The following is a 27,181-nucleotide window of genomic DNA, read 5'->3' as shown; positions in this document are numbered from 1 at the left end:
AGGAGAACGTGTCTTATATGTATAATTATGTATAAAATGTCTGTTGTTTAGGTCGAGTCATCAGCGTGCGACATGTTTGCACCCACGAGGGCGGACGCGTTCACGTCCCCTCTGAGATTCCAAAACCACGTGGCGTGCTGGCGAATGTGTACCCACAAGTTGTCCTCTGATGCGCTTTTTAAGTAGATTCAAAGTGTGTTTAAATGATTTGGGGGCTTGAAGGAAAAAGGGACAGAAACCCCGAAGAGCCAAAGAAGCCCCCGTGAGTACACACTTTCTCTATCATCGCCTGCTGTGCATTTACCAGGAATTTCAATTCCCTCCTCTTCTTTTTGTTTACTGCACTCTGACACTTATCTTCTACCTCGTTTATTTACTGTGTGACTTTGTGTTATGATCGTGTCCCCGTTACACAATTACAACATTATTGTTATGACTGCGCAGCTTTGTGTACCTGAAGTAGCAGCAGTCGTTCGGTCAAAGTTGTTGAGTCAAAACACGACAAACTTCCGCCACCAACTGTGCCCTTTTCCCACGAAGTACACGTTGAACTGTGGGCAAAAGTCAGAATGGGCCTTTTTTAATGTTAGATTTCCCTCCACCCAGTTTGCCAGCATAGAGTACCGGGAAATGGATTGTTTTTATTTGCTTTCAAAATAAAGTTCCGTTGCTCCAATTTGGCGAGTTCAAGAAAGTGTTTGGAATTATGTTGTTGTGTCTCTCATACAAGCATCAATGTTTACAGTCTAAGCCATCAGTTGGTTTATTTAGTATAAAAATGGAGAGAAAACGTTTTCATTTTAAAATGGGTAATGAATGAACTGGTGCTTTGCGAAGCAGTGACGCGTTATTCTGAAATTGTAACCGGAAGCTGGTAAACAGTCATGTGCGTGCGTGTTGTCTGTCCATGGTCTCACCTCTGAGTGACATTAAAACCTCAAGCGGACCGCCTTCGTATTTATCCGACGGGGTTCCGAAGGGGAGACTCCAACCCGCTCCGGGAGCTGGATCCCGTCCTAAACTAGTCGATCCTGTGTCGAGGTTTGTTGTGAAAGTGCGCGTCCGGAGACGTGCTCGTCCGATACCGGAAGTTGACCAGTCAGCCTTGAGACGTCCACGCCGCCAGGAAGAGGTAACAAGCAGCACCGCACGCCACTCACTTTTCCGCTCATTCTAGTTTCAACTCAGTGGAATTCACTGAAAGGCGCCGACACGGTTCATCGAAGTCAGTCAGTGCGTTCAACAGGTTGGAACGCGGCTTCTGGCCTTCAGTAAATCTGGCGCACTCACGTGAATGTAAATAACTACTTTACTGGATTAATTGGGTGTACTTAAACACATCAGGCCTGGACAACAACAGGTATTATAATGTCGGGGGTATGTGGTGTAGACAACACACCTGTCACCTCTGACTCCTAGCTGCACACACACCATCAATCCAGTCTCCATTTGGCATAACATGCATGTTTTTTGGATATGGGAGGGCGCCACACAAGCACGGGGGAGAACATGCCACATGAAGAGCATCTGCTTCCTTATTTTGGGCTTTCCAGGCAGAAGGTCTGAGTCATGTTCCGACTCCTCAGCCGTAATGGCCGCAGGAGGCCGAGCTGCCCAGTGGGCCAGCGGCGCTATGAGCACCACAGGGCTGTCATGGCCATACGGCGGGAGGACATCAACCCGTGGGAGAGGAGGGCGCCACTGGCCCCCCGCCACGTCCGAGAGCTGACGCAGGATGGCATCAAAGTTCTGGTCCAGCCATCCAACCGTAGGGCGATTCATGAGAAGGTTAGATCAGTAGATGTGTGTAACTTCTTCTTAGCCCCAAGCTAAAACGGGTTCTTCTGCTTTCAGTTCTACGCTAAAGCCGGCGCCATCATCCAGGAGGACATCTCTCAGGCGTCGCTCATCATCGGTGTGAAGAGGCCGCCCGAGGAAAAAGTGATTCCCAAGAAGACATACGCCTTCTTCTCCCATACCATCAAGGCTCAGGAGGCCAACATGGGGTTGCTGGATGACCTCCTCAAGAAGGTGAGCGCTGTTGTGGCGCTGCTTAACTCTTTATTTGAAACGACATATAGACGTGTCCAAACATGGTCACTGCAAATCTGAATCTGGATTCATTTTGGTTTGGTAGCAGTGTCTGTCCCAGCGAACACATGGCACGGTGTGGTGATTAATGATGCACTTTGGTGACAAATCTGGATCAGATCTGGATTAAACTTGCTCTGATAGTATATTTTCTGATTCTGCATACACATACAGTAGCACATTTGTGTCACTATCCGGTGCAGTTTTATAATTTGCATTTACATTCAGTCCAGATCTGGATTAAACTTGGTTTGAGATTATATCTTCTGAATCTGCACATACAGTAACACATTTGAGTCGCTATCCAGTGCACTTTTACATGTTGCATTTACATTCAATTCAAATCTGGATTAAACGTGGTGTGCTCATGCACACACATACAGCACAACATTTTTGTCACTATTCATTGCAACTTTACATGTTGCATTCACATTGATGACAAATCTGGATGGGATCTGGATTAAACTTGGTTCGATATTATACAGTATCTTCTGATCCTGCATACCCATACTGTTACTCAGAAGAGTCGCTACCCAGTGTACCTTTACATTATTGCATTTAGATTCAACCCAAATCTAGATTAGATACGGATTAAACTGGGTTTGACATGTTTTGTGCTCATGCATACGCATACGGCAAAATATTTTTGTCACAATTCATTGCAATTGACATGTCGCATTTGCATTGATGACAAATCTGGATCAGATCAGGATTAAACATGGTCTGACATTACGGCTTGTAATCGTCTGCACACATAGCCTTTACAAGAAAATAATATATAGAAATATTGATGTTTTTTATGGGTTATTAGAAATGTTGAACCCTTGACGCACTGAAAGGAAGTAGAATGAGATCCAGTGAAGACAGGAAGTAGAACACAAACTTTATTGAAAACAAGGGGAGGTACTAATTATTAGCGTAGAGTCATACTGTAGATACAAGTAGACACACCATCATGCACATGTTATTGTACATGTACGCCATCACTCCACACCACTTCCATGGAGAAGCTGAATGATAAGTGGATCAAGGTCGTGTGTGTGTGAGAGATTCTTGTTTAGTCTTTTAACTTTACAAGCTGTAGGTGTGCGTGCCTGCGTGGGTGTGTGTGTGTGTGTGTGTGTGTGTTAGCTATTAGTCTAATTAGACCAGGAATGTGGAAAAAAAAAACCTTGACAAAATGAAAGTGTGTATCTGTGTTGTCGAAGACATGAAAGCAGATGTTGGGTTGCCATAGCAACAGTAACTCTTAACGTGTGGTACCTGAGAGCCACCTGCTCAGACCCAAATAACTAATTGGAAGTCACGGTTGGTTAGTTAGAAAAGAGTATTCCAAAAGGAAATCATGTCAACAGAGGTAATCTGTTCCTGGGTCAAACAGTGGCCATCGTAAAAGCTTGACCAGCTGTACAGGCCTTGTTTTAAGTCGCATTCATAAGGAAAACTGCACATTTTTTGGAATATTGCCCATCATCCACAATCCTTTTGTGAAACATGAACACATATTTCTTACCCTTTTCTGTGCGTTCTAAAGAGAGAAAATGAGTTAGCATGAGAGAGACAACAATGGACATCATGGGAGACACCTACGGTATTTCGACCAAAAAAAAACCCTAAAAAAACAGCAACGATGTCCAGTTTTTTTTTCACTCTAACACGATTTTTGAAAAATATATTATTAATCATACTGTTTTGTGGTTGAATATGGCCAATTATTAGTAAAACATTTGAAAAAGTATGCATATTTAAGCAAATTTTACATTTTTCCTAAATTAAGCATTTTCAAGCATAAAAAATGTCTAAAGGAAGTAAAATACAAATATAAGGCATTCAGAAGAAGCATTTGAAGACGTGTGTCGTCTTCTACACTTGTCACTCTGTGTGAGTCTATATTAGGTCTTATTTTGTCTTAGGGCTGGGTTAGGGCTGTAATGTTAAACGTATTTAGAAGGTTGTAAACATGTTTTCCATGCTTAATGTGTTTTATTTTCTCTTATGTCTACTATATTGGGTAGTAGGAGTGTGAAAGTGATTATGGGGTGTTATTTCATGTCTAGAGGGCTCTAATAATGTTTAAAACTGTATTTAGAAGGTCGTAAACAGGTTTTCTTGGTCTTATTTTCTCTTTTTATGTCTTCTATTTTGGTTAATAGGAGTATAAAGGTGACTATGGGGTTTATTTCATATCTAGAGGGCTCTAATGTTAAAAAGCGTCTTTAGAAGGTCGTAAACCGTTTTTCTGTCTTATTTTGTCTTATGTCTAGTATATTGGGTAATAAGAGCATTAAAGGTGACTATGGGGTGTTATTTCGTGTTAGAGGGCTCTAATGTTTAAAGCTGTATTTAGAAGGTCAAACAGGTTTTCTGTCTTATTTTCTCTTATGTCTAGTATATTGGATAAAAGTAGCGTAAAAGGGACTATAGGGTGTTATTTCGTTTTTAGAGGGCTCTAATGTTTAAAACTATTTAGGTCGTAAACAGGTTTTCACTATTTTCTGTTATGTCTACTATATTGGGTAATAGGAGTGTATAGGTGACTATAGGGGTGTTATTTCATGTCTAGAGGGCTCTAATGTTTAAAAAGCAACTTTAGAAGGTTCAAAAACAGGTTTTCAATGCACTAACTACAAAAATATTCCATTTATGAATTAGGGATCTTACTACTACCAAGTAACAGTGATAAACGAGGGATTACTGCATTCCATTTGAGACACAGCAAAAATGTTTCTTCCATTTGCCTTTGAAGTTTTATGAAGTAGATGATGATGATGATTTTGGATTTGAAAACACTTTCAGGAGGTTCGCCTGATCGACTATGAGAAGATGGTGGACGCTAACGGCTACCGCATCGTAGCGTTTGGTCAGTGGGCGGGTGTCGCAGGTACGTGGTCAATATCCACTCTCAGCTCATTGACTCCTTCATACATGAATAGAACATCTACAATGATTTCATTGATTGTTTCTTCAGGTATGATCAACATTTTGCACGGTTTGGGTCTTCGCTTCCTGGCGCTGGGCCACCACACTCCCTTCATGGTAACGCTCAGGCCAAATAAACAACGCAAGTACCGGCACGCTCACGTAATGCTCGCTCTGTTCTGCCGGCAGCACATCGGCATGGCTCACAACTATCGCAACGTCAGCCAGGCCATTCAGGCCGTCAGGGACTGTGGCTATGAGATCTCCATGGGCCTCATGCCCAAGTCCATTGGACCCGTCACCTTCTGCTTTACGGGGACCGGCAACGTCTCCAAGGTACGTCAAAACGGACATTTGGAAGCAAGCGCGTGCTGTAGTGTTGTTTCCTCTCTGCAGGGAGCACAGGACATCATCAACGAGCTTCCTGTGGAATACGTGGAGCCTCACGAGCTGAAGGACGTGTGTCAAACTGGAGGTATGTGTATGTGGAGGTATGTGTCATGTGATCAGATGGTACCAGGAAGCTCCACAACCGAACTCACCGAGACCCACCACAAATGTTTCATTCATTCATTCATTCGCTGTGTACTTACTCGCCTACTTACACTTAGCCTTTTGAGTGCACAAGTGCATTCACGCTGACACATTTCAAGGCTGTTCCAAATGTCTTCATGTGTGACGCTGTTGCTGGTTTTCTTTTTGGTTGATTTCTATTTCCTGTTGGCTCGATAGGACTCTCCCTTGCAACATACTGACCAACTTTTTGTGTTCATAAAGGACTTTGTATGGCTAATTTCACGCTTATTAGCATGTTCAAATATTATTGCTAGCAGACATCAAGAGAGTGACGCCCCAGGAAAAACGTTGACAATAAACGCACTTAATAAGGACACCTTTCAAGTATGAATATGTAGGCACCATAGAGGAGTTTCCTGTCTTTGCATTCATTCTGTTGTATCAAGTCCTGCTTGAGACCAACACTGTGTCTTCCTTACAACTGCCCCCCCGGATCACGTCCGGGTCACCAATCACTACTGTTGTTGTTTTAGACATGACCAAAGTGTATGCCACTGTGCTGAGTCGCCACCACCACCTGATGAGGAAGAGCGATGGCATCTACGACCCCATGGAGTATGAGAACCACCCAGAGCTCTACACGTCCCACTTCAGGACCAGCGTGAGGCCCTCCTCCCCCAGCTCCTCCTCCACTTGTTGCTGTCAATCACTTTGACTCTTGTTCAACAGCAAGGACAAAATGTTCACAAGTAGATTAGAGTACTTTAGATGTCTGGTAACGCAAACCTCCTCATAACCCCCACCCACAGGTGGCGCCCTACACAAACTGCCTGATCAACGGCATTTACTGGGACCCTCAGACCCCCCGACTCCTCAGGCGGCTGGACGCTCAGAAGCTGATGCGACCGTCCAAAAGCTCGTCTCCGACAAATGAGGGGATGCCTCAGCTGCCTCACAAGTAAGTCCAACCCGTGTACGTTTACACAATGAATCAAAGAGTGCAATGTGCATGCCTGACCACTAGTTGGCACATTATACAGTTACGAATCAGTCCCTCCAGGATTTTGCAGGCTTTTTTGTGATTGTTGAACTATTATGCCATGAAATGTGTCAACAAGCTCTGCTTCTGTTAGCTGTTTACATTCAGTCCAGATTCAATGTAAACCTACAGTCATGTGACACCCCACCATCTTCAAGATTGAATAAATGAATGAATAAATAAATAAATAGAGTTATGAGTGTGATGCGTGCGGCGTGTGAATGCTTCGTTGAGAAGCCTGATGGCTGATGGATCTTATCATTTGCCCAAATGACATGTCATTGACATTGGTGGCGCCCCCTATGGGTTGTGGTAAAAATGCTTCCGGAGACATGCTAGCATACATGTAATACATATATTCTCAAAGTTTTATCATCGTTAGACAAATGCTCAAGGATTTTGGACAATTAGTTGCTTAAGACGTTCAGCTTCATGGCGCCGTGTTTTTCTAGCAATCGTGTTCAAAATGTACACACACGTGCTTGTCAGCCACCTAAAGGTGTGTACCAGCTCTCATGGGGATTCAACTAAACACCCTGAAGTTACAGTGGGTGCTTTGAATACGACTTTTACGACTTATAGGGTCAAACTTTAGTGCCACCATGTGGTGTATTTGTCATAAAACTGATAGCATAGGCAACGAGGTAGCGGGGCACGTTTTTGCACATTTACACCCCTTTGTGTGCCGCACTTCAGGACGTCAGGAGTAGAAGAGACCCCCGCCCCACACCACCACCACCACCACCACCACACACTTGTTTTTTTTTTTAGTGTTGACTTCTGCTCTTTTCCGGCTGTCAGGCTGTTGGCCATCTGCGACATATCCGCCGACACGGGAGGCTCCATCGAGTTCATGAACGAGTGCACGACCATCGACAAGCCTTTCTGCATGTATGATGCCGACCAGCACATCGACCATGACAGGTACACATGCTCAACAGTACCACGCAACGCCCATTATTACTTTTCAAAGGAGAAACAACAACAAAAAAAGAGTGTCTTTTGGTAGCTTGACAAGCACTGTAGAAGCCCAAAACAGGCGTGTCCAAAAGGGTATATCCACTCCTCTGCATTGAGAGGAGCCAGATGGACAGGAAGTCTCCCGGACGCCTCCCTGGGGAGGTGTTCAGTGTACGTCCGACCGGTAGGGGGTCTCAGGGAAAACAAGCCCTGGACACATTGGAGAGACATTGTCTCTCATCTGGCCTGGGAACATCTTGGGATCCGCCGGGAGCGGCTGGATGATGTAGCCGGGGAGAGGGAAGTATGGGCTTGCTGCTTAGGCTGCTGCCCCTGTGACCCGACCTTGGATGAGCGAAAGAAGACAGATGGATGGTCCAAAACATAACAACAACAAAATCACTTTTTTTTTTAAATAGCAGTTTTTCTGGTCTGCATATACTATGGTTACCCACAACTTTTTTTTTTTTTTTTTTTTTTTTTACTTTAACCTCTTTTACCTGTTTACATCTAATTTTTGTTCATATTTTTGAGTTTTCTGCTAAACTATGAGTGTTGGAATATAATTTTAATTTGGGATGAAGCTCCTTTTTATTTAAACAATTAAGGACACTTTAGTTATGCCATCCATAACAATATCCATAACAATATAAGAAAAAGAAAGGTAATTAACATTTTTTATAATCAAATGATATTAAAAAGTGATCAGGACGCACGCTATCATTTCAGTGTGGAAGGCAACGGCATCCTCATGTGTTCCATCGACAACCTTCCGGCTCAGCTGCCAATCGAGGCCACAGAGTACTTTGGAGATCGCCTATTTCCTTACGTCTGGGAGATGGTATGACGTGCCGACGTATTGCTGGAGGGCAAGGCTGGATCCTCCACGTCAAGTCAAACACAGCAGACAGGTTTTTTTGTGTGTTTTGTTTTGCTTGCCTCGATTCCAAATGCAGTGCGTTGTCACCCTCAGCTGCCTTCAGACGCCAGCAGACCTCTGGAAGACGAAGACTTCAGTCCGCAAGTCAGAGACGTAAGTTCTCCACTCTGTCCTCTCCCTCTAAAACAAGCAAGCACTTTGGCGTCTGTGGTTCTCATGCTTGTTGTCAGATATCTCCAGTTGACATGCTTCAACCTGATCTGGCTAATTTGAAACCCAGTAAGTGAGCAAACTGCAAATAGGGGCGGTATGAATGACGCCCCGGCAGCTTCTGAATACATGCTTTTATAGTGAAAGCATACAAAAGGAAATGCGGGTGCCTCTTCCGCGTGAACTTTACGCTAATGTAGCGCTTTAGGAGAGCGTAAAAAGAACCACTGTGGACAGGTTGAAGCTTTCAGAGCAACGCGGTGATGTTTCCCGGTGGTGTTGCACTCGCGTGACTTTTATCAACCGCAATCGCCAAGAGCTTTAAAAGTTTCTCTCCGGCTTCGAGTGAGATTTAGCAAACGGAGCTAGCATGACTACGAAGGGCTCGTTACGTTGCCAGTTAAAGGAGGAAAAAAATACAAAGTAGCTCGGTCATGTTTGTTGTACATTTGTTAATGAACTACAAACTCCTCGTGCAAATATTAAACTGAACTAAACGACAAAATGCATGAAATGTCCCACCTTTGACCTTAGCAGTTAGTAGTGGATGAGTAGCCATTTAAGCTTATGTGCTTGCCTAACGACATGTGATTTTGTGGTTGAATTCAGGCAGTAATCACCTCAAACGGAGCGCTGACGTCAAAGTTTGAGTACATCGAGAAGCTCAGGGAGAAGAGGTAAGACCAAAAAAATATATGTTGACTTTTTAAAAAGAGTACAGGTGGTCCACGGCTTATGAATGAGATCTGTTGCTATGATGTTGAGTCGAGTTTTAGTGTAAGTCAGAATTTATAGCAAAATTAACACCAACAGATTAAATATGAATGAAACAAAAGGCTCATAAGAAAGAAAACAATGCCTAACTTTTTATCCCTGTGGTTGTCTTGCATGCTGGAAGGGGTGTTGCAAAGGAGGGAGAGACGGGGACATCGGGAGGAGAAAGTGTCAATAATAAGAGCACTAAATTTACGCCAAAATGTCACCTTGGTTTGCGTAGATTTTCTGGTTAGCAGCGAGATCAATGCGGTCACCACCTTGGTGTTTTCCTACGAGCTATTTCTAGGTCTAGCTAATTCAGTAGTGTGTCCCACTTTCTGCATCAAAATGCTGCCACTTGCAACTTTCTTGGGCTCCATTTTGGCTTATTTTACAGCCGTGATCAAACGAAAAGCAGAGACCTGAGGTGGGGGAAGCACTTCAGAATTCAAGAAATAACTCATGGTAAAACAGGAAAGCGGTGTCTGTGTTGATCCCACCGCCACATTGCGTCTTTGGGAACAATCACGTCTTCAGTGAAGGCAAAAGTAAACTTAAATGTTCATTTATCACTTTCATTCGTCGTTTATACGTATTCTGAATTGTTTTCTGCGTGTAAAATTAAGTTTTGTGTTAACATTTTTGTCTTTCTGGAACGGATGAATTGGATTCAGATGATGTCTTATGGCACAAATGGATTGTGGAACCAGTAGTTGTTTTTCTTTTTGTACAGTATTACTCATTTCTGGGAGTGCGTAAACGAGGACCACCTGTAGTTGACTTTGGTACCTGTGCATTGCTTTATGACTGCTTGTGAAAATGACTTCCCTCAATGGACTGTGTGTTTGTTTGTGTGTGTGCGTGTGTGTGCGCGTGTGTGTGTGTGTGTGTGTGTGTGTGTGTGTGTGTGTGAGAGAAGATTATACGACAGGTAACACGTCGTCTTGTCACTCGCTATTGATGCTCATAGAGGTGGACGTGCATGCTCATAGCTTGTCGGCTAATGCTGAAATATTATTCATTTCCAGCTACTATTAACTACATAAAAGTGTGGGAATGAAGTAGTAGTATCAGGACAGGTAGTAGCTGTTGGTTTAAAATGTAAAATAGAAGTGAAAGTACACTTTAGTCAAGGTCCACCTCTAGAAGCTCTCCTCTACTTGCTGCCCAAATTGCTTGTTGCTTGCTGGTCGCGCTAGTTGCTCTTCTTCCTGCTCTTTAGTTTCCCGCTGGATGCTCCGCCCAATGCTACTGGCAGCCCCGCCCCTGTCTGTGATGCTGTGCCAAGATGCCTGCGCCTTGGCATCGTGCATGACGCTCCAACAGTTTGAGCTCCCGTCTGAACGGGTAGAAGTCACCTCACATCTTTTTAGCATCTCACGACAACCACTCGGTCCAGTCCATCCCTTTTACCTTTCCGCACATTTGAGTCAAAAGATGGACACGGAACACATGTCCTAGCTTAAAATGCTTTTGTGAGGAGTCTTAGGAGGCGGGGCTGACCAGGACACGTTCTTTTGAAGGCTTTTGATTGGCTGCCTGAGGGGAAACTATACACACAAGTGTACTAATATGTGAAATAATATTGACCTTATTAAAACTACCTTCTATGCACAAATAGTGAGATACTTTCCACGTGTGGATTTTTTATTTTTTTTTTAACATTCAGGCTTTTCACTAGGAGCACAGGTGCTCCTAAATGGAAAAAAAATAGTAGCAATGTGAAATTTCACAATTTTACACACAGTTTTATTATTAACACTCAAACAACGTACTACATAACACACGTGCACTGGTACATACAGCATGCCATGATAAGGCCTACATCTCTCTGCGGTCACCGTCAAGGCTGGTTTGTTTTGTGGCTAACTAGTTAACTAGTTACTAGTTACATGACAGACAGCTCATGTGCTGCTTGGAGTGGTTGTTTTGTTAGGCTGTCTTTTTTTTTTACCTGCCTGCTTCAGCCCTTTGCAATATTCACAGAACATGAGGTTATTGTCAAACTCTAGCCGAGAGGAGAGTGTGATCCAATCTGATTTAGTCTTGTAAACTTTGCTAGCACTGTCGGTAACACTAGAGCCAACGCAAGCAGCTACCATCTCCTCTGTCTAGACGCTGTCAGTTGTCCCAGATGGCTCACCAATTTCCTCTCACTCCTTGGTTCCACTTTGAAAATACGACCCTATTTTCATTTTTCACCGGACTTAAGGTCAGTCGTCTTTCCTGCAACGCTCAAGTATCCAACTATTAACAATTGGCTGCGTCAGTGAGTGGAGCTTGTGCGGCGGAGACGTCACTGCGAGAGTTCTTTGTGTTGGAGATTGCCGATGCGAAGAAAGAAAGGTTGTAGGAGGCTTTTTAGATTTCTATACAGATACGTGGAAAGTAGTACTTTGATTCACTTTGTGTGGACTTATTTGAGGAGCAAAATGCAAATGAAAGGGCTGGAAAATGTACTCGCACGTGTGCTGCCTTTTTATTTTTCCTACTCACACAATCTACTGTATTTCTAGGCGCGTATGCCCTAGCCCTGACATTTTGGTTGGTCAAAAAAGAAGCACGCTTTAAAAAAAAGAATGTATATACATGCAGTCAAACCTGTCTTAGCGGCCACCTGCCTATAGCGGCCACTGAAAAATCCCCCGCAGACAATTTACGTGTTGTAGTCCCTGTGTATAGCAGTCACCTATCTAACGCGGCCAGCGGCCACCCTTTTTGTATCCCTTGGTCAATATCTGACCGCATATAGCGGCCAAAATGCCGACTAAAGCAGAAGCTTCATGCATGAAAAAGTTTCGTTTTTTAATCACTGAAGCCGTCGTGTGTAGACTTTAATTACTGAGTCCTAGTTGGACTTAAAAAAGCCGTCTTCTTACTTTGCAATGCCGCCCTGAAAAGATTCAATGACGGCCAAAACGGTAATCTTCCCACTTTGCAATGCTGTGAATAGATTCTAAAATAGCCCAAACACCTGAATAAAACATCTAAAATATCACTTAATTGCCGACTAATTAGAGATTAGAAGCCCATTCAATAAGAAAGGAGCGATGGTATTGTTAGTTTACGACGATCTTCGCACCTCCTCCGCACTCAATTGTTCAGGCACACACCCATTCATGACTGCTTCACGCGTATCCTGTACATATATCCTTGGGCTAGTTCACTAAAATTTTTATTTCTTGCTTTTAAAATTGTGTTTAAAAAAAATCTAAGATGGAAATTTGTGACGTTCTGCAGGACAGGAGCGAGCGTCCCCTGTCCTGACCCTACACAGACCCTGTCCTGCGCTCTTATTTGGCGGGCTGTGCCTTCTCCGGGGAGGAAGAGGCAGCCGCTTCTTGCCTGGTGGCCGCGCAGCTGCGGTCAATTAACATTTGTGGCGGATAAAAGGCCGGTGCCGTCGAATGTGCGGCGCTGGTTCATTGTTGTTATTGATATTACTAGTTTCCTCACCGGAGCTGTTTCCTAGATTTACCTACCTGTTTATGTGTCAACAGAGCGTTTCCCCCTATGTCTCTTGGTTTTGCTCCAGTCTTTTTGTGAATACATGTTAATATGTGTGCGCACAAATTCAAAATGGCCGCCAACCTGTCTATAGTGGCCACTTTTGCCGTTTCCCTTCAGTGGCTGCTATAGACAGGTTTGACTGTATATGTATTTTGTGTGTGTTTTCGAGGCTGCATATACAAATAGTGCAATAATAGTACAGTACATAACTGAGTTTAAATGGTTAAAATCATATGCACACAAATGTTGTGGTGGTTGTAGTTCTGTGTACGTACCTCTTCTTTTTTCTTTTCTTCATATTTTTGTTTTTTCCTTTCTTTTTGTGTTCTTTTTTCTTGTTCTTTTTTGCGTCTTTCTTTTCCTTCATCTTTTTAATTTTTTTCTTCTTTCTTTTACTTTTCCTCATATTTTTCTTTTTCATCTTTTTTCTTTCTACTTCTTCTGTATGTACTTTTCTTTTTTCCTCTTTTTACTTATTTTTTTTTTCCCTCTGCTTTTATTTTTCTGTACTCGTTTTTTTTTCTTGTTCTTTTTCCTTTTAATTTTTTTCTTTTTTTATTGTTTCATTTTTTTCCTTTTTTCCCCTCTTTTCTTCTTTTTCTTTTCCTCATATTTTTCTTCTTTTTCATCTTTTTTTCTTTGTAATTCTCAGGAGCCGTCGTCGTCATCAGTGAAACCTTCCTAAACGTGTGGCATAATTGTGTCATTTTCCTGTCCGCGTCATCAGCTGCTAAATTTGGTCTTGTAATCTGATTACTTTCTCACGTTACCGCTGAAAGAAGCGTTGACTGTGCAGATGATTATCATTCTTCTGTTTTTTCCTGCTCCTATGTAGGGCGCGTCTTAAGACTTATTGACTATTGTCTTAAGACTAATTGATCTTCTAGTTTTGGCAGACAAGCCAGCAAATCTTTAATCCCCTGACTGAGTTTTCCTCCTTCAGATATGAAAAACGTCTTCGTCTTTTCTTTGCTTTTTAATTAAGACGAGCGGGAGGCCCCAGTCAGACGTGCAGCCGGACCTGCTGCCATTTGTCGTAACCAATTAGCGCACAGCTAATGAGACGGAGGGGTGGGGTGTTCTGACTCCTGTGGGGGCAGAATCGGGGGCAGTGTTGGCGCTGGTGGAGGAACACCAAAGGTCACACTAATACTCTGTCATTATTATATATTCATCTAATCTAGCTTGCTGGACTGAATGGGGGGGCAGTTATGTCTCACTTTCTTCATAAGGAGTAGAAGTGACTTCCAGTAAAATGATGATTATTGTAATAATATTTGGAAATCACAATCCTCACATAACTGTGTGCACAATAACCTTTTGAAGTCTTTGTGTCTTCTTTGCGACTCCACCAGAGAGAAGTCTCAGATCCTGAAGAAAAGCGGGATGAAGCGAGTTCTGCTGCTTGGTACTGGATACGTGTCCAGCCCCGTGGTGGAATACCTGACCCGGAGTGCCAAGACACAGGTCACAGTGGGTGAGTGTGATGATTACCGCCATGTGCAGGGGAACCTCTGAGGCCTCCTGGAAAGATGGCCATGTTCTCATTTGTTTGGATTTGGAAATAAAAGTAATCTGTTCCAGGGTGAAACTCCAGCCCAAGAAAAGCTTTATGTGTACAGGCATGAAGTGTAAAGAGAAGCACTGTTAACTCATTCAACACGTCTTTTAGGGTTTTTTGCGTGAGAGGCAGAAAGAGGTGGTGACGCAAGTACACACTAAGGGATGACTGTCACTGTTTAAAGCAGTTTTAAGCCATAAAAACTGCCACATGGTGGCAGAAGTGCATTTGATGAGAGCTCGGCATGGATCATTTGCACCTATTAACATACTTGACAGCAAGGAGGAAGTGAGAGAGCGTGGAGGAGTGTAGCGTGCAGAAGGTTATGCAGTGTAGGGAAATGGTAACGCATGTGCGCACATGCGTGCCCGCACACCGGTTAGTTCCAAATGTGAAAATTGTAAATAGTTCATGGTGTTATGTGTAAATTATTTTGATGTAAAACAACCCTTACTTTGTGTTACAGTTTAGATATTTGAGCTGTCACAAAAGCAAAATGTTTGTGTCAAAGTGGAAGTTATGCTTGAAATGTAAATTTTTATCCCGTTTTTAGTTGGGAACTGATATTTTCCTGAAACTTACCTATGTTCTGCTGATTACTAAAGAACGGAAAAAGGTGTAACAGACTTTTTTTTCTGATGAAAGACAAGAGCCTAATCTTCCTTTTGGTAGGTTCCATGTTTATATAGCCATAGAAGACAATTTTCTGTGTGCCTTGAAAGATCAGTCAAAATGCTCTAAAATGGCCACTACTGGAGGGGTTGAATTTCGAATGGGTTAATAGTATCAAAGAGTTCAACGTTGGAGGACACACACTGGATGTCCCTCTGTCGTGTTGTTGAGGCACATCAGAGATCAACAAGCAGAAGAAAAAGCCTAGCACCTTCTGTGTCTCAAATGGAATACTTCAGTCAGTGCACTTCAGTAAGTATACTGTGTGCACTGTGTACTTCAGGGGTGTCCAAACTTTTTCCAGCAAGGACCACATACTGAAAAATGAAAGGATGCAAGGGCCACTTTGATATATATTAAAGCAACACATTGAGATATGCTAAGAAGATATATGTAGCTCAAGAAAAAACTGCATTTCACCTTTGTAAAATACAGTCAAACCTGTCGTAGCGGCCACCCGTATAGAACGGCCACCTGCCTATAGCGGCTACTGAAAAATCCCCCGCAGCAAATGTGTTATAGACCCTGTGTATAGCAGTCACCTGTCCAACGCGGCCAGCGGCCACCCATTTTGTATCCCTTGGTCAATATCTGACCGCATATAGCGGCCAAATTACCGACTCAAGCAGAAGCTTCATGCACGAAAATGTTTAGTTTTTCAATCAATGAAGCCGTCGTGTGCAGACTTTAATTACTGAGTCCTAGCTCAGTCACAATCATTCACAAGATCCACACAAACTGTCAGTTGTTCCACATAAAAAAGCCGTCTTCTTTGGAGCTTGTTGCAGACAGTGACACCTTTAATTTCCTGGTGTGAGACAATGTGCACTGGTCAATACTGTAATGCCGCTTGTTGTGGGGAAGGAGAGACTCACGTCGCCGATGCACTTTAATGGCTTTATTAACAGCGGAGAACACTGCAGGACTTTACGTGGATGTAAAGTCCTGCAGTGTTCTCCGCTGTTAATAAAGCCATTAAAGTGCATAAACACACTTCCCAACTCTCTCCAAACTCACAGCTAGCACTGAGCCTAGCTCTCCTCCTCGGGACGCCCACCGTCACTTCCTGTTGAACTAAAGCTGTAATGACACTCCGCCGTGTATATATACTATAGTAGCACAGCTTTGTTCTGTGGGTGGTGTAGAATAACAAGCCTAGTTGTTCTTTACAACTTTTATCCGCAGTCCCACAGTGCCCTCTACTGGCCAACATGTAATAGTATAATTATATGTATCTGCAAACACAACAAGCTTCTAATCACAGACATGTGAATATGTGCTCGCACAAATTAAAAATGGCACGACCACGTGCCTATAGCGGCCATTTTGCCGTTTCCCTTTAGTGGCCGCTATAGACAGGTTCGACTGGTGAAATGCTACTAAATGACGAGTAATACGAGTTTATTCTTGTAAAATTGCGACTTTTGTTCTTCATTCGTTTGACTTTTTTCTTAATATTTTGACTTTATTGTCATAAAATTACAGCTGTTTTTTTTCCATTTCAACAATATTGTATTTTTTCTTTATTTCAACAGTGTTACCAAAATGATATTTTTCCTCATTTTACAAGTTTATTCCCATAAAATTGCAACTTTTTTCTCATTAGAAATGTTTTTTTCCTCATAATATTTTCACTCTACTCTGGTCACATTTCTGCTGTGGATTCTTTCTGTATAATTTTCCAAATATTTCAACTTTCTTTCTAATATTTTGACTTTATTCCCATGTTATACATTTTCCCCCAACCTAAGTTTCCAAAAATTACAACTTTAGGCATTGTTTTTGGCTTTTAATATTTCAACTTCATGCTACTAAAATGACATTTTTCCTCATACCATTACTTTGTTCACAGCCCCGGGCCGCACTTTGGACACCTGTGTTGTACTTGGTGCCCGAGTGTGTGGATTTTTGACAGTGTGGTGCCTTCCCAAAATCCTTTCCTGTCATTGCACATTGCAGCCTCCCCTTCAGCTACGTAGCCAAGATGGCGACTACTGAGGGTGGTGGATTACGCAATTCGTACCGGACACACTACGCGTTCCACACATGTGCAGAATGTGTCGATGTCCGGCCGATCTATTTGTTCCGCAGTCACGTGTTGTATTACTCAGCATGTGAAATTTACGCCATCCGTCGATCTATTTTCTATTTTTAACACAGCGTGAACCAAACATCCGTCCAAACATTATTTTTTTAATGTTTGGACGGATGGTATTTCTCTGTTTAGAAAAGCTGAATCCTCTAGATCTTTGGCCTAAAGCCAGGTGCCCCCTACTCCTGCACACTTCAACCTTTTTATCTGAATTAACTTGAAATAATGAATTGTTTAATTAATTTCATAGTAATTCCAGGTCAAAAATGTGTATTTTGCATGGTCACATTTTGATAAAGTTCCACATGAGCACAGATAGATATGTAATCGTTCTCCATATCTTTTACTCCAGTCTGATGTTGGCATCCTTCCGCTTGAATGGCTTGAATTTGAGCTTCACTTTTTTTGTCCCCTCACGATGGCAATGGTTTAAGTCTGCATAGTAATTTCGTAATTTCGTTTAGCAATCAGGATAAGGCAGTATCCGAAGTACAAAAACACATGCAACCTTCGACAAAGTCTCATTTTCAGGGGGAATCCGCACTTACAGTTACAGGCTTTCACCGCTGCGCCGTGTGGGGATTACAGGGTTTCCGCTACATGTAATTGATTGTGGCGGTGCGCCACTACAAAATAAAAGTAGCCACACCTTTTAAAAATTGACCACAGTTGGTTTGAAAATGATTTAAAATATCATAAAAATGTTTCACTGCGCTTTATTTTGATAAGCATGCACCGGAATCGCCTGCCCGCCTTGCCGGCATGTGAGCAGTTACGCAACACGTCTGGTGTTGGCTTTCACGTTGTGTCTTATTATGGGGAGAATGAACATCTGACCGTAAAATGTGGAGCTAATTAACGACAGCTTGTCACATGCTAAGCCTATCTATGCCAGCGTGTGTGATCACTCACGTTTCAATCTCATTCCACTTTCTGGCATTTTTGTTTACATGCCTGGATGGCGGCATCCAGCTAGCTCAGAGCTACAAGTTGCTATTACATTCATGGGATGCATCGATCACTTTTTTTTTTAAGTATCATTGTCATCATCATATAACTTAGGGCTTGTCTTCAAAACACTAGTTGTGTGTCGAAGTTGTGCAACAGAGACACGTGGTGTGTACAGCTTTCCCAGCTGATGTTGTATTTTTGAGGATTAATTTTATTATAGAACAACAAACATGTTCTTAATGAACCCAAAAGACTCATTAATATCAAAGCTGAATATTTTTGGAAGTTGGAGTGGGGCTTTTTTAGTTTTAGCTATTTTAGAAGGATATCTGTGTGTGCAGGCGACTTACTGTGCATAATTATTAGGCAACTTAACAAAAAACAAATATATACCCATTTCAATTGTTTATTTTCACCAGGGAAACCAATATAACAGCTCAACATTCACAGCTACCTTTCTTTGCAAGGACACTCAAAAGCCTGCATCCATGGATTCTGTCAGTGTTTTGATCTGTTCACGATCAACATTGCGTGCAGCAGCAACCACAGCCTCCCAGACACTGTTCACTGTTCAGTGTACTGTTTTCCCCCCTTGTAAATCTCACATTTGATGAGGGACCACAGGTTCTCTATGGGGTTCAGATCAGGTGAACCAGGAGGCCACGTCATTAGTTTTTCTTGTTTTAGACCCTTTCTTGCCAGCCACGCTGCGGAGTACTTGGATGCATGTAATGGAGCATTGTCCTGCATAAAAATCATGTTTTTCTTGAAGGATGCGGACTTTTTCCTGTACCACTGCTTGAAGAAGGTGTCTTCCAGAAGCTGGCAGTCGGACTGGGAGTTGAGCTTGACTCCATCCTCAACCTGAAAAGGCCCCTCAAGCTCATCTTTGAGCCCATACCTGTACCCCACCTCCACCTTGCTGGCGTCTGAGTCGGACTAGAGCTCTATGACCTTTACCGATCCAGCCACGGGTCCATCCATTGGGGCCATCAAGACTCACTCTCATTTCATCAGTCCATAAAACCTTGAGATATTTCGTGGCTCAGTCTTGACGTTTCAGCTTGTGTCTGGTTCAGTGGTGGTCGTTTTTCCAGCCTTTCTTACCTTGGCCATGTCTCTGAGTATTGCACACCTTGTGCTTTTGGGAAATCCAGTGATGTTGCAGCACTGAAATATGGCAAAACTGGTGGCAAGTGGCATCTTGGCAGCTGCACGCTCGACTTTTCTCAGTTCATGGGCAGTTATTTTGCACCTTGGTTTTTCCACACGCTTCTTGCGACCGTATTGGACTATTTTGAATGACTATTTTGAATGAAATGCTTGATTGTTCGATGATCACGCTTCAGAAGCTTGGCAATTTTAAGAGTGCTGCATCCCTCTGCAAGATATCTCACTATTTTTGACTTTTCGGAGCCTGTCAAGTCCCTCTTCTGACCCATTTTGCCAAAGGAAAGGAAGTTGCCTAATAATTATGCACAGTAATAGTCGCCTGCACACACAGATATCCTTCTAAAATAGCTAAAACTAAAAAAGCCCCACTCCAACTTCCAAAAATATTCAGCTTTGATTTTAATGAGTCTTTTGGGTTCATTAAGAACATGTTTATTGTTCTATAATAAAATTAATCCTCAAAAATACAACTTGCCTAATAACTCTGCACTCCCTGTAAAGTGCCATTTCAATGTTGGCGGTGCTCTCAGCAACTTTGCCATGAAATTCAGTTTTGCAATGTTCTCGGTCATGTTCAAGATTCAAGATTCAAGAGTTTTATTGTCATATGCACAGTAAAACAGATAGTTCTGCTATGCAATGAAATTCTTGTTCTGTTCATTCTCCCAGCAGAAAGAAAGAAAGAAAAACACAAGAAAATGAATAAGAACAGAAGAAACATTAATAATGTTCTGCTAGTTCTTGAAAAAAGTTTAAGTTAATACATAAATAAGTCAGGAAAAATTGCTACTTTCCATTAAAAAAAATAATAATAATGCAGATGTAACAGCGGCGGCTCTCCGCCTTCCTGTGCAGCCCACCACCACAGCTTCAAAAAAGCCTACGGGCAACCCTGGATTGGACACCAATATGAAATGGAGGACGTGATGTAGGTCTTGCACAAATGCACAGAACCGATCGCATTTCCGGTGCGGGTTACACACTCAAAAGACTAAGTGCACTAAGTGTAAGTAGGCGAGTGCGCCAACCCAGTCCCAGCCTCTGACTTCATAGTCCTTTATGTCTGAGCTGCCGACGTCTCGTGAGTCCCAAATGCTCAACCTCAGCGGTGTTGGACAATATGAATAAGAGAATAAGATCCACATGGTGGCGCTACCTAAAGATTGCTGAGAGTGATGTTGTTTTGACTCCAGCCTCGGTGAGCATGCCGCAGGCGCAGGATCTCTCGGCCAGATATCCAAACACTGTTCCCGTCATGCTGGACGTCGGCAGTCAGGAGGGTCACCTCAACTCTCTGATCGAAGACCACGACGTGGTCATCAGGTACTGATGAAGCCGAGGACTTAGGACAAGCCAGGAAAGCATCATTTCTTCAGCGGTCACTCTGCCCCCCTTCCTCCCTCCACAGCCTGCTGCCCTACACGCTCCACCCCCTAGTGGCCAAACACTGCATTGACAGGAAGGTCAGCATGGTGACCGCCAGCTACCTGAGTCCTGCCATGAAGGACCTGCACAGCAGGTGACACACACGTTTTCAACTGCAGCACATAGAAATAAAATCCTGTCTTCATGTCGTGTGTGTGTGTGTGTGTGTGTGTGTGTGTGTGTGTGTGTGTGTCAGGGCGGTGGAGGCGGGCATCACCATCGTTAATGAGATGGGACTCGATCCAGGTATTGATCACATGTTGGCCATGGAGTGTATTGATCAAGCTAAAGCTGACGGCTGCACGGTGAGCGCGCAAACACACACACGCGCACACACACACACACACTCCAACCGTGTACGCAGATTGCTGTAGGGGGTACGTGACTAAAAATGAAAAACATGACTTCCATGACGTCCATGACTTCTAGTCAAATGTCTGAAGGGGCTACCCGACTCAAAAGGTGGGGAACCACTGCAACACTACAACAAACTGAACTAGATGAAGCAACTTCAGCAGAAATGAATGCTAAAGTGAAATGTAGAATGAATGTTGAAATGTAATGAAATCTGTATTCACCCACCGTGGATGGAACCAGCAACGACCACTCTACGACCTGAGCCACACACACTCATTGTGTCTTCTCAGCATTCACACAATGAGTGGATGTTGCCGGAACTATAGTGTGTGTGTGTCTTGTGCCACAGGTGGAATCGTACGTTTCCTTCTGCGGAGGACTTCCTGCGCCCGAGTGTTCAGACAATCCTCTTCGCTACAAGTTCAGCTGGAGTCCCTACGGCGTTCTCCACAACACGATCAGCCCCGCCCTCTTCCTGCGAGACAACAAGGTACACACGCTGACAGCAACAATGCTTTATCGTGTGTCAAAGCCAAGCAGCAACAGCGTGCATGTCTCTGTCAGCCTGTGAGTATCCCACAAGGGGGCGCTCTGCTGGACGCCACCACTCCATTGGATTTCTTTCCTGGCTTCAACTTTGAAGGTTATCCCAATCGGGACAGCACCAAGTATGCAGAACTGTACGACATACAGAAGGTGCACACGCTACTCAGAGGAACTTTACGCTACAAGGTGTGTTAGCAACACACACGGTTCTTGTTGAGTTCCAGCTGTCATGATGACCTGTGGCGGTCTCATGCAGGGCTTCTCAGCGGCCATGAGTGGTTTTGTCAAGTTGGGTCTGATCAACAGTGATCCGTGTCCCATGCTGCAGAGCTCCTCCTCTACGGTCACATGGGTAAGCCTTCTGCTATTGGACCAGAGATGTTGCGAGGCACTGAGTCCTGAGTCCCTGGTGCAGTGAAATCCAAAAGGACGCAGTCAACTCACTAGCCGCCTGCCATGTCAAGGCATACATTGGGAACAACTCACCTTTCAAATCTAACTAAGTGGATACAAAAGAATCAGACCAGCGCTTCATTCACTCGCTTTTTTTCATCACTTGAGTTACTTTATCAGCTCTTACGTCTGTTGTCGATATCAGCACGTAACAATGAGCAAGAAGCTGGCTGGTCTCATCCTTTGTCCATGACTGTAGATGTAGATGTAGATGTACAGTAGATAGAGATGTAGATGTACAGTAGATGTAGATGTACAGTAGATGCAGATGTAGATGTACTGTAGATGCAGATGTAGATGTACAGTAGATGTAGATGTACAGTAGATGCAGATGTAGATGTACAGTAGATGCAGATGTAGATGTACAGTAGATGCAGATGTAGATGTACTGTAGATGCAGATGTAGATGTACAGTAGATGTAGATGTACAGTAGATAGAGATGTAGATGTACAGTAGATGCAGATGTAGATGTACTGTAGATGCAGATGTAGATGTACAGTAGATGCAGATGTAGATGTACTGTAGATGCAGATGTAGATGTACAGTAGATGTAGATGTAGATGTACAGTAGATGCAGATGTAGATGTACTGTAGATGCAGATGTAGATGTACTGTAGATGCAGATGTAGATGTACTGTAGATGCAGATGTAGATGTACAGTAGATGTAGATGTAGATGTACAGTAGATAGAGATGTAGATGTACAGTAGATGCAGATGTAGATGTACAGTAGATAGAGATGTAGATGTAGATGTACTGTAGATGCAGATGTAGATGTACAGTAGATAGAGATGTAGATGTACAGTAGATGCAGATGTAGATGTACTGTAGATGCAGATGTAGATGTACAGTAGATGTAGATGTACTGTAGATGCAGATGTAGATGTACAGTAGATAGAGATGTAGATGTACTGTAGATGCAGATGTAGATGTACAGTAGATAGAGATGTAGATGTACAGTAGATGTAGATGTAGATGTACAGTAGATGTAGATGTACTGTAGATGCAGATGTAGATGTACAGTAGATAGAGATGTAGATGTACTGTAGATGCAGATGTAGATGTACAGTAGATAGAGATGTAGATGTACAGTAGATGTAGATGTAGATGTACAGTAGATGCAGATGTAGATGTACTGTAGATGCAGATGTAGATGTACAGTAGATAGAGATAGAGATGTAGATGTACAGTAGATAGAGATGTAGATGTACAGTAGATGCAGATGTAGATGTACAGTAGATGCAGATGTAGATGTACAGTAGATAGAGATGTAGATGTACAGTAGATGCAGATGTAGATGTACAGTAGATAGAGATGTAGATGTACTGTAGATGCAGATGTAGATGTACAGTAGATAGAGATGTAGATGTACAGTAGATAGAGATGTAGATGTACAGTAGATGCAGATGTAGATGTACAGTAGATAGAGATACAGATGTAGATGTACAGTAGATAGAGATGTAGATGTACAGTAAACTGAAAACGAAACAAAAGTGATGTCATTTGAATGGAAACAACCGTAAGATGAGTGCAAAGATGGATTTACTTCCAAACAGACAAATTCCATCCATCCATCCCAACTTGTCTTGCTGGCAAATGTTTTTGCCTTTACTTTTCAGTGTTGGCCTCCATGCTAACTCTGACCTTCACGCTGGCCTCCACGCTAACTCTGGCCTTCACGCTGGCCTCCATGCTAACTCTGGCCTTCACGCTGGCCCCCACGCTAACTCTGACCTTCACGCTGGCCTCCATGCTAACTCTGGCCTTCACGCTGGCCCCCACGCTAACTCTGACCTTCACGCTGGCCTCCATGCTAACTCTGACCTTCACGCTGGCCTCCATGCTAACTCTGGCCTTCACGCTGGCCTCCATGCTAACTCTGACCTTCACGCTGGCCTCCATGCTAACTCTGGCCTTCACGCTGGCCTCCATGCTAACTCTGGCCTTCACGCTGGCCTCCATGCTAACTCTGGCCTTCACGCTGGCCTCCATGCTAACTCTGGCCTTCACGCTGGCCTCCATGCTAACTCTGACCTTCACGCTGGCCTCCATGCTAACTCTGGCCTTCACGCTAACTCTGGCCTTCACGCTAACTCTGGCCTCCACGCTAACTCTGGCCTTCACGCTGGCCTCCATGCTAACTCTGGCCTTCACGCTGGCCTCCATGCTAACTCTGACCTTCACGCTGGCCTCCATGCTAACTCTGGCCTTCACGCTGGCCTCCATGCTAACTCTGACCTTCACGCTGGCCTCCATGCTAACTCTGACCTTCACGCTGGCCTCCACGCTAACTCTGACCTTCACGCTGGCCTCCACGCTAACTCTGGCCTTCACGCTGGCCTCCATGCTAACTCTGACCTTCACGCTGGCCTCCATGCTAACTCTGGCCTTCACGCTGGCCTCCATGCTAACTCTGGCCTTCACGCTGGCCTCCACGCTAACTCTGGCCTTCACGCTGGCCTCCACGCTAACTCTGGCCTTCACGCTGGCCTCCACGCTAACTCTGGCCTTCACGCTGGCCTCCATGCTAACTCTGGCCTTCACGCTAACTCTGGCCTCCACGCTAACTCTGGCCTTCACGCTGGCCTGCATGCTAACTCTGGCCTTCACGCTGGCCTCCATGCTAACTCTGACCTTCACGCTGGCCTCCATGCTAACTCTGACCTTCACGCTGGCCTCCACGCTAACTCTGGCCTTCACGCTGGCCTCCATGCTAACTCTGACCTTCACGCTGGCCTCCATGCTAACTCTGACCTTCACGCTGGCCTTCACGCTGGCCTCCAAGCTAACTCTGGCCTTCACGCTGGCCTCCATGCTAACTCTGACCTTCACGCTGGCCTCCACGCTAACTCTGGCCTTCACGCTGGCCTCCATGCTAACTCTGGCCTTCACGCTAACTCTGGCCTCCATGCTAACTCTGGCCTTCACGCTGGCCTCCATGCTAACTCTGGCCTTCACGCTAACTCTGGCCTTCATGCTGGTCTCCATGTATTTGTGTCCACAGAAAGAATTGTTGTGTCATGTGATGTCTGTGGACTCCTCCATCTCCCAAGATGCGTTTGAGGCGGCTGTGTTGGACTGCGTTGGCCGGGATGAGAATAAGATGGACTGTCTGAGATGGTGAGCGTGTGTCAAAATAAAAAGACTGTCATTTTATTTGGGCCTTCCTCATGATTGCAGCCAGATTGTGTAACATTAGCGCTACATATAGCGCATGCTATCATGCTATGCATGCTATGCTACACCTGTGTATTTCTTGTTTATGGAATGAGTGTGTGTGTGTGTGTGCACAGGTTTGGAATGCTGAGTGATGAGCCGGTTCCTCACGCTGACAGTGTGCTGATGGCCCTCAGCAAACATCTGGAAGCTAAACTCTCCTTCAGTGAGAACAACACTCATGTCCATGTGGCGTCCATGCTGAGACACACTCATACATGCTACCCTGTGTGTGTGTGTGTGTGTGTGTGTGTGTGTGTCTCCTCCCCCTTGCAGACGACTGTGAGCGAGACATGATCGTCCTGAGGAGCGACTTGGGCCTTCGCCACCCTACAGGCGAGCTGGAGACCAAACACATCAGCCTGGTCGTGTATGGAGACATCGGCGGCTTCTCCGCCATGGCCAAGACGGTTGGTTACCCGGCAGCCATCAGCGCACGCATGATCCTGGACGGTCAGTCACGTCTGTGTGCGTCTGGTCAAAAGGTTTATTGATGCTTACTGTACGTTACAAACATGGCCACCTTATGTGGCGTCTTTCCAGGTGAGATCAGATCCAAGGGAATCGTGCTTCCCATGACCAAGGAGATCTATGTGCCGGCGTTGGCGCGCTTGAAGGATGAGGGTCTGCACGTCATCAACACCAGCACCCTACTGGAATGACCAGCACAAACATTTTAAATTCAACTCTTGCAAATCTTTTACACGTCTAATCACCGCAATACTTACTAGCGCTTTTTTTTTCCTTCCCAAAACACATACAAATCATTCATATATACTGTATATGTGGCCAACAGGGTAACAGCAAGTCTCAGCAGTTGAAAATATTGTTTGAAATGGAAAAAACGTAAGTTATTAATAAAATATAAGAAAAAAAGGCTGCTATTTGAGTTCAAAGTTGAAAGGTTACAGCTGATATTCTGTCGTTGTTGGGTGTCGCTATAATCCCGCCCTCTTCCTGCTCGGACACGCAAGTCACGCCCCCATGCAACTTGCGCAAGGAAAGGTGCCGCAAAACGCAGAAAGTCAGGTCAAACATTTCGCTAATACTTGCAAGTAAGAAGGTGAGACGCATACAATGTGAGCAGAAAGGGGTCGGTATTAGCCAGTGTTACAGTAGCTACACGATGCAGCTACATGGGAGCCTCAAATTGGCTGTTCTCAGCTAATGGGAGCAATTTAACAAAGTGTAGCTACTAACGTTAGCTTACTGAACGTATAGCCCGTCATAACAAAATGAGTGTGGAATTCGTGACAGGATTCTTTAGTCCATAACAAGATAAGATAGCGTTTGGGGAATATGGAATGTTGCAATAGTTTTTAAATCCTTTTTCTTCTCGAAGCAGCTACAATATTGTCTCTACTTTGACTTCCCGCTTTGTGTCAAGAATAGCGTGCAAGTCTCGGGCATGACTGCTAATTGATAGCTTTGCTGACATTGCGTGCCGGTGAAACACGAGCTGTGTTTCTCTGAAAGCACAATTGGTTACGTATGCTTGCCGCCGGTGATGTTGTATTTTTGGAAGATGGCGATATTACGCTGTAAGGCAGGACAAAGATCACAACTAAACACTTGTTTTTATGCTTGCCTTGTTAGCACTCCTTCAGGTCTGAGGTTTTTTTCTTAACCGTCCACATAGTTTTGAATCATTTGCTTTGTCTTCCATGTGCACACACGTGCAGTGTTGTGAATGCCACATAAATAAAATGTATAAATAAACGTCTAGTTTTGTTCTGGTTCCTTTGACCTCGCAGCCTGCTGAATTATTACGCTGATTTTTAATAGCACAAGGACCCCCTAAAGACACTGAGGAAATAAATTACAATGTAAATTGTGAAACCTGAACATTTTTTA

At 43.9% G+C, this 27,181-nt stretch overlaps 1 protein-coding gene across 3 annotated transcripts; it reads left to right on the top strand.

Moving 5' to 3' along the window:
* The first annotated feature begins 102 nt into the window (after positions 1-102).
* Positions 103-27,121, top strand: aass (aminoadipate-semialdehyde synthase). Of its 3 annotated transcripts, none has more exons than XM_054776314.1 (24): positions 103-262; positions 1,554-1,788; positions 1,855-2,031; positions 4,888-4,972; positions 5,060-5,127; positions 5,200-5,346; positions 5,407-5,485; positions 6,060-6,187; positions 6,336-6,484; positions 7,367-7,489; positions 8,255-8,366; positions 8,499-8,558; positions 9,225-9,292; positions 14,237-14,358; positions 20,524-20,653; positions 20,739-20,849; positions 20,952-21,060; positions 21,462-21,602; positions 21,677-21,844; positions 21,915-22,010; positions 25,116-25,231; positions 25,405-25,493; positions 25,604-25,780; positions 25,871-27,116. In XM_054776314.1, exons 2-24 carry the CDS (start codon positions 1,570-1,572, stop codon positions 25,987-25,989), a joined length of 2,793 nt encoding a protein of 930 aa, XP_054632289.1. In that variant the 5' UTR covers positions 103-262; positions 1,554-1,569; the 3' UTR covers positions 25,990-27,116. The 3 variants fall into 3 exon arrangements, with proteins under 3 accessions (XP_054632289.1, XP_054632290.1, XP_054632288.1); XM_054776313.1 differs by lacking the exon at positions 103-262 and adding an exon at positions 861-1,132 and having other exon boundaries at positions 25,871-27,114; XM_054776315.1 differs by lacking the exons at positions 103-262; positions 21,677-21,844; positions 21,915-22,010 and adding an exon at positions 860-1,132 and having other exon boundaries at positions 25,871-27,121.
* Positions 27,122-27,181: the final 60 nt, after the last annotated feature.

Source organism: Dunckerocampus dactyliophorus, chromosome 5 (genome assembly GCF_027744805.1).
Source record: "Dunckerocampus dactyliophorus isolate RoL2022-P2 chromosome 5, RoL_Ddac_1.1, whole genome shotgun sequence".
NCBI classification, from domain to species: domain Eukaryota; kingdom Metazoa; phylum Chordata; class Actinopteri; order Syngnathiformes; family Syngnathidae; genus Dunckerocampus; species Dunckerocampus dactyliophorus.
This window is presented reverse-complemented; position numbering and strand designations above follow the sequence as displayed.

What these genes read in the sequence shown, in the direction of transcription:
- aass (XM_054776314.1), top strand. Translation starts at nt 1,570, where the DNA reads ATGTTCCGACTCCTCAGCCGTAATGGCCGCAGGAGGCCGAGCTGCCCA. An exon ending in GTAGGGCGATTCATGAGAAG is followed by an intron (nt 1,789 to 1,854) that starts GTTAGATCAGTA and finishes TTCTGCTTTCAG; the next exon opens with TTCTACGCTAAAGCCGGCGC. An exon ending in TGGATGACCTCCTCAAGAAG is followed by an intron (nt 2,032 to 4,887) that starts GTGAGCGCTGTT and finishes AAACACTTTCAG; the next exon opens with GAGGTTCGCCTGATCGACTA.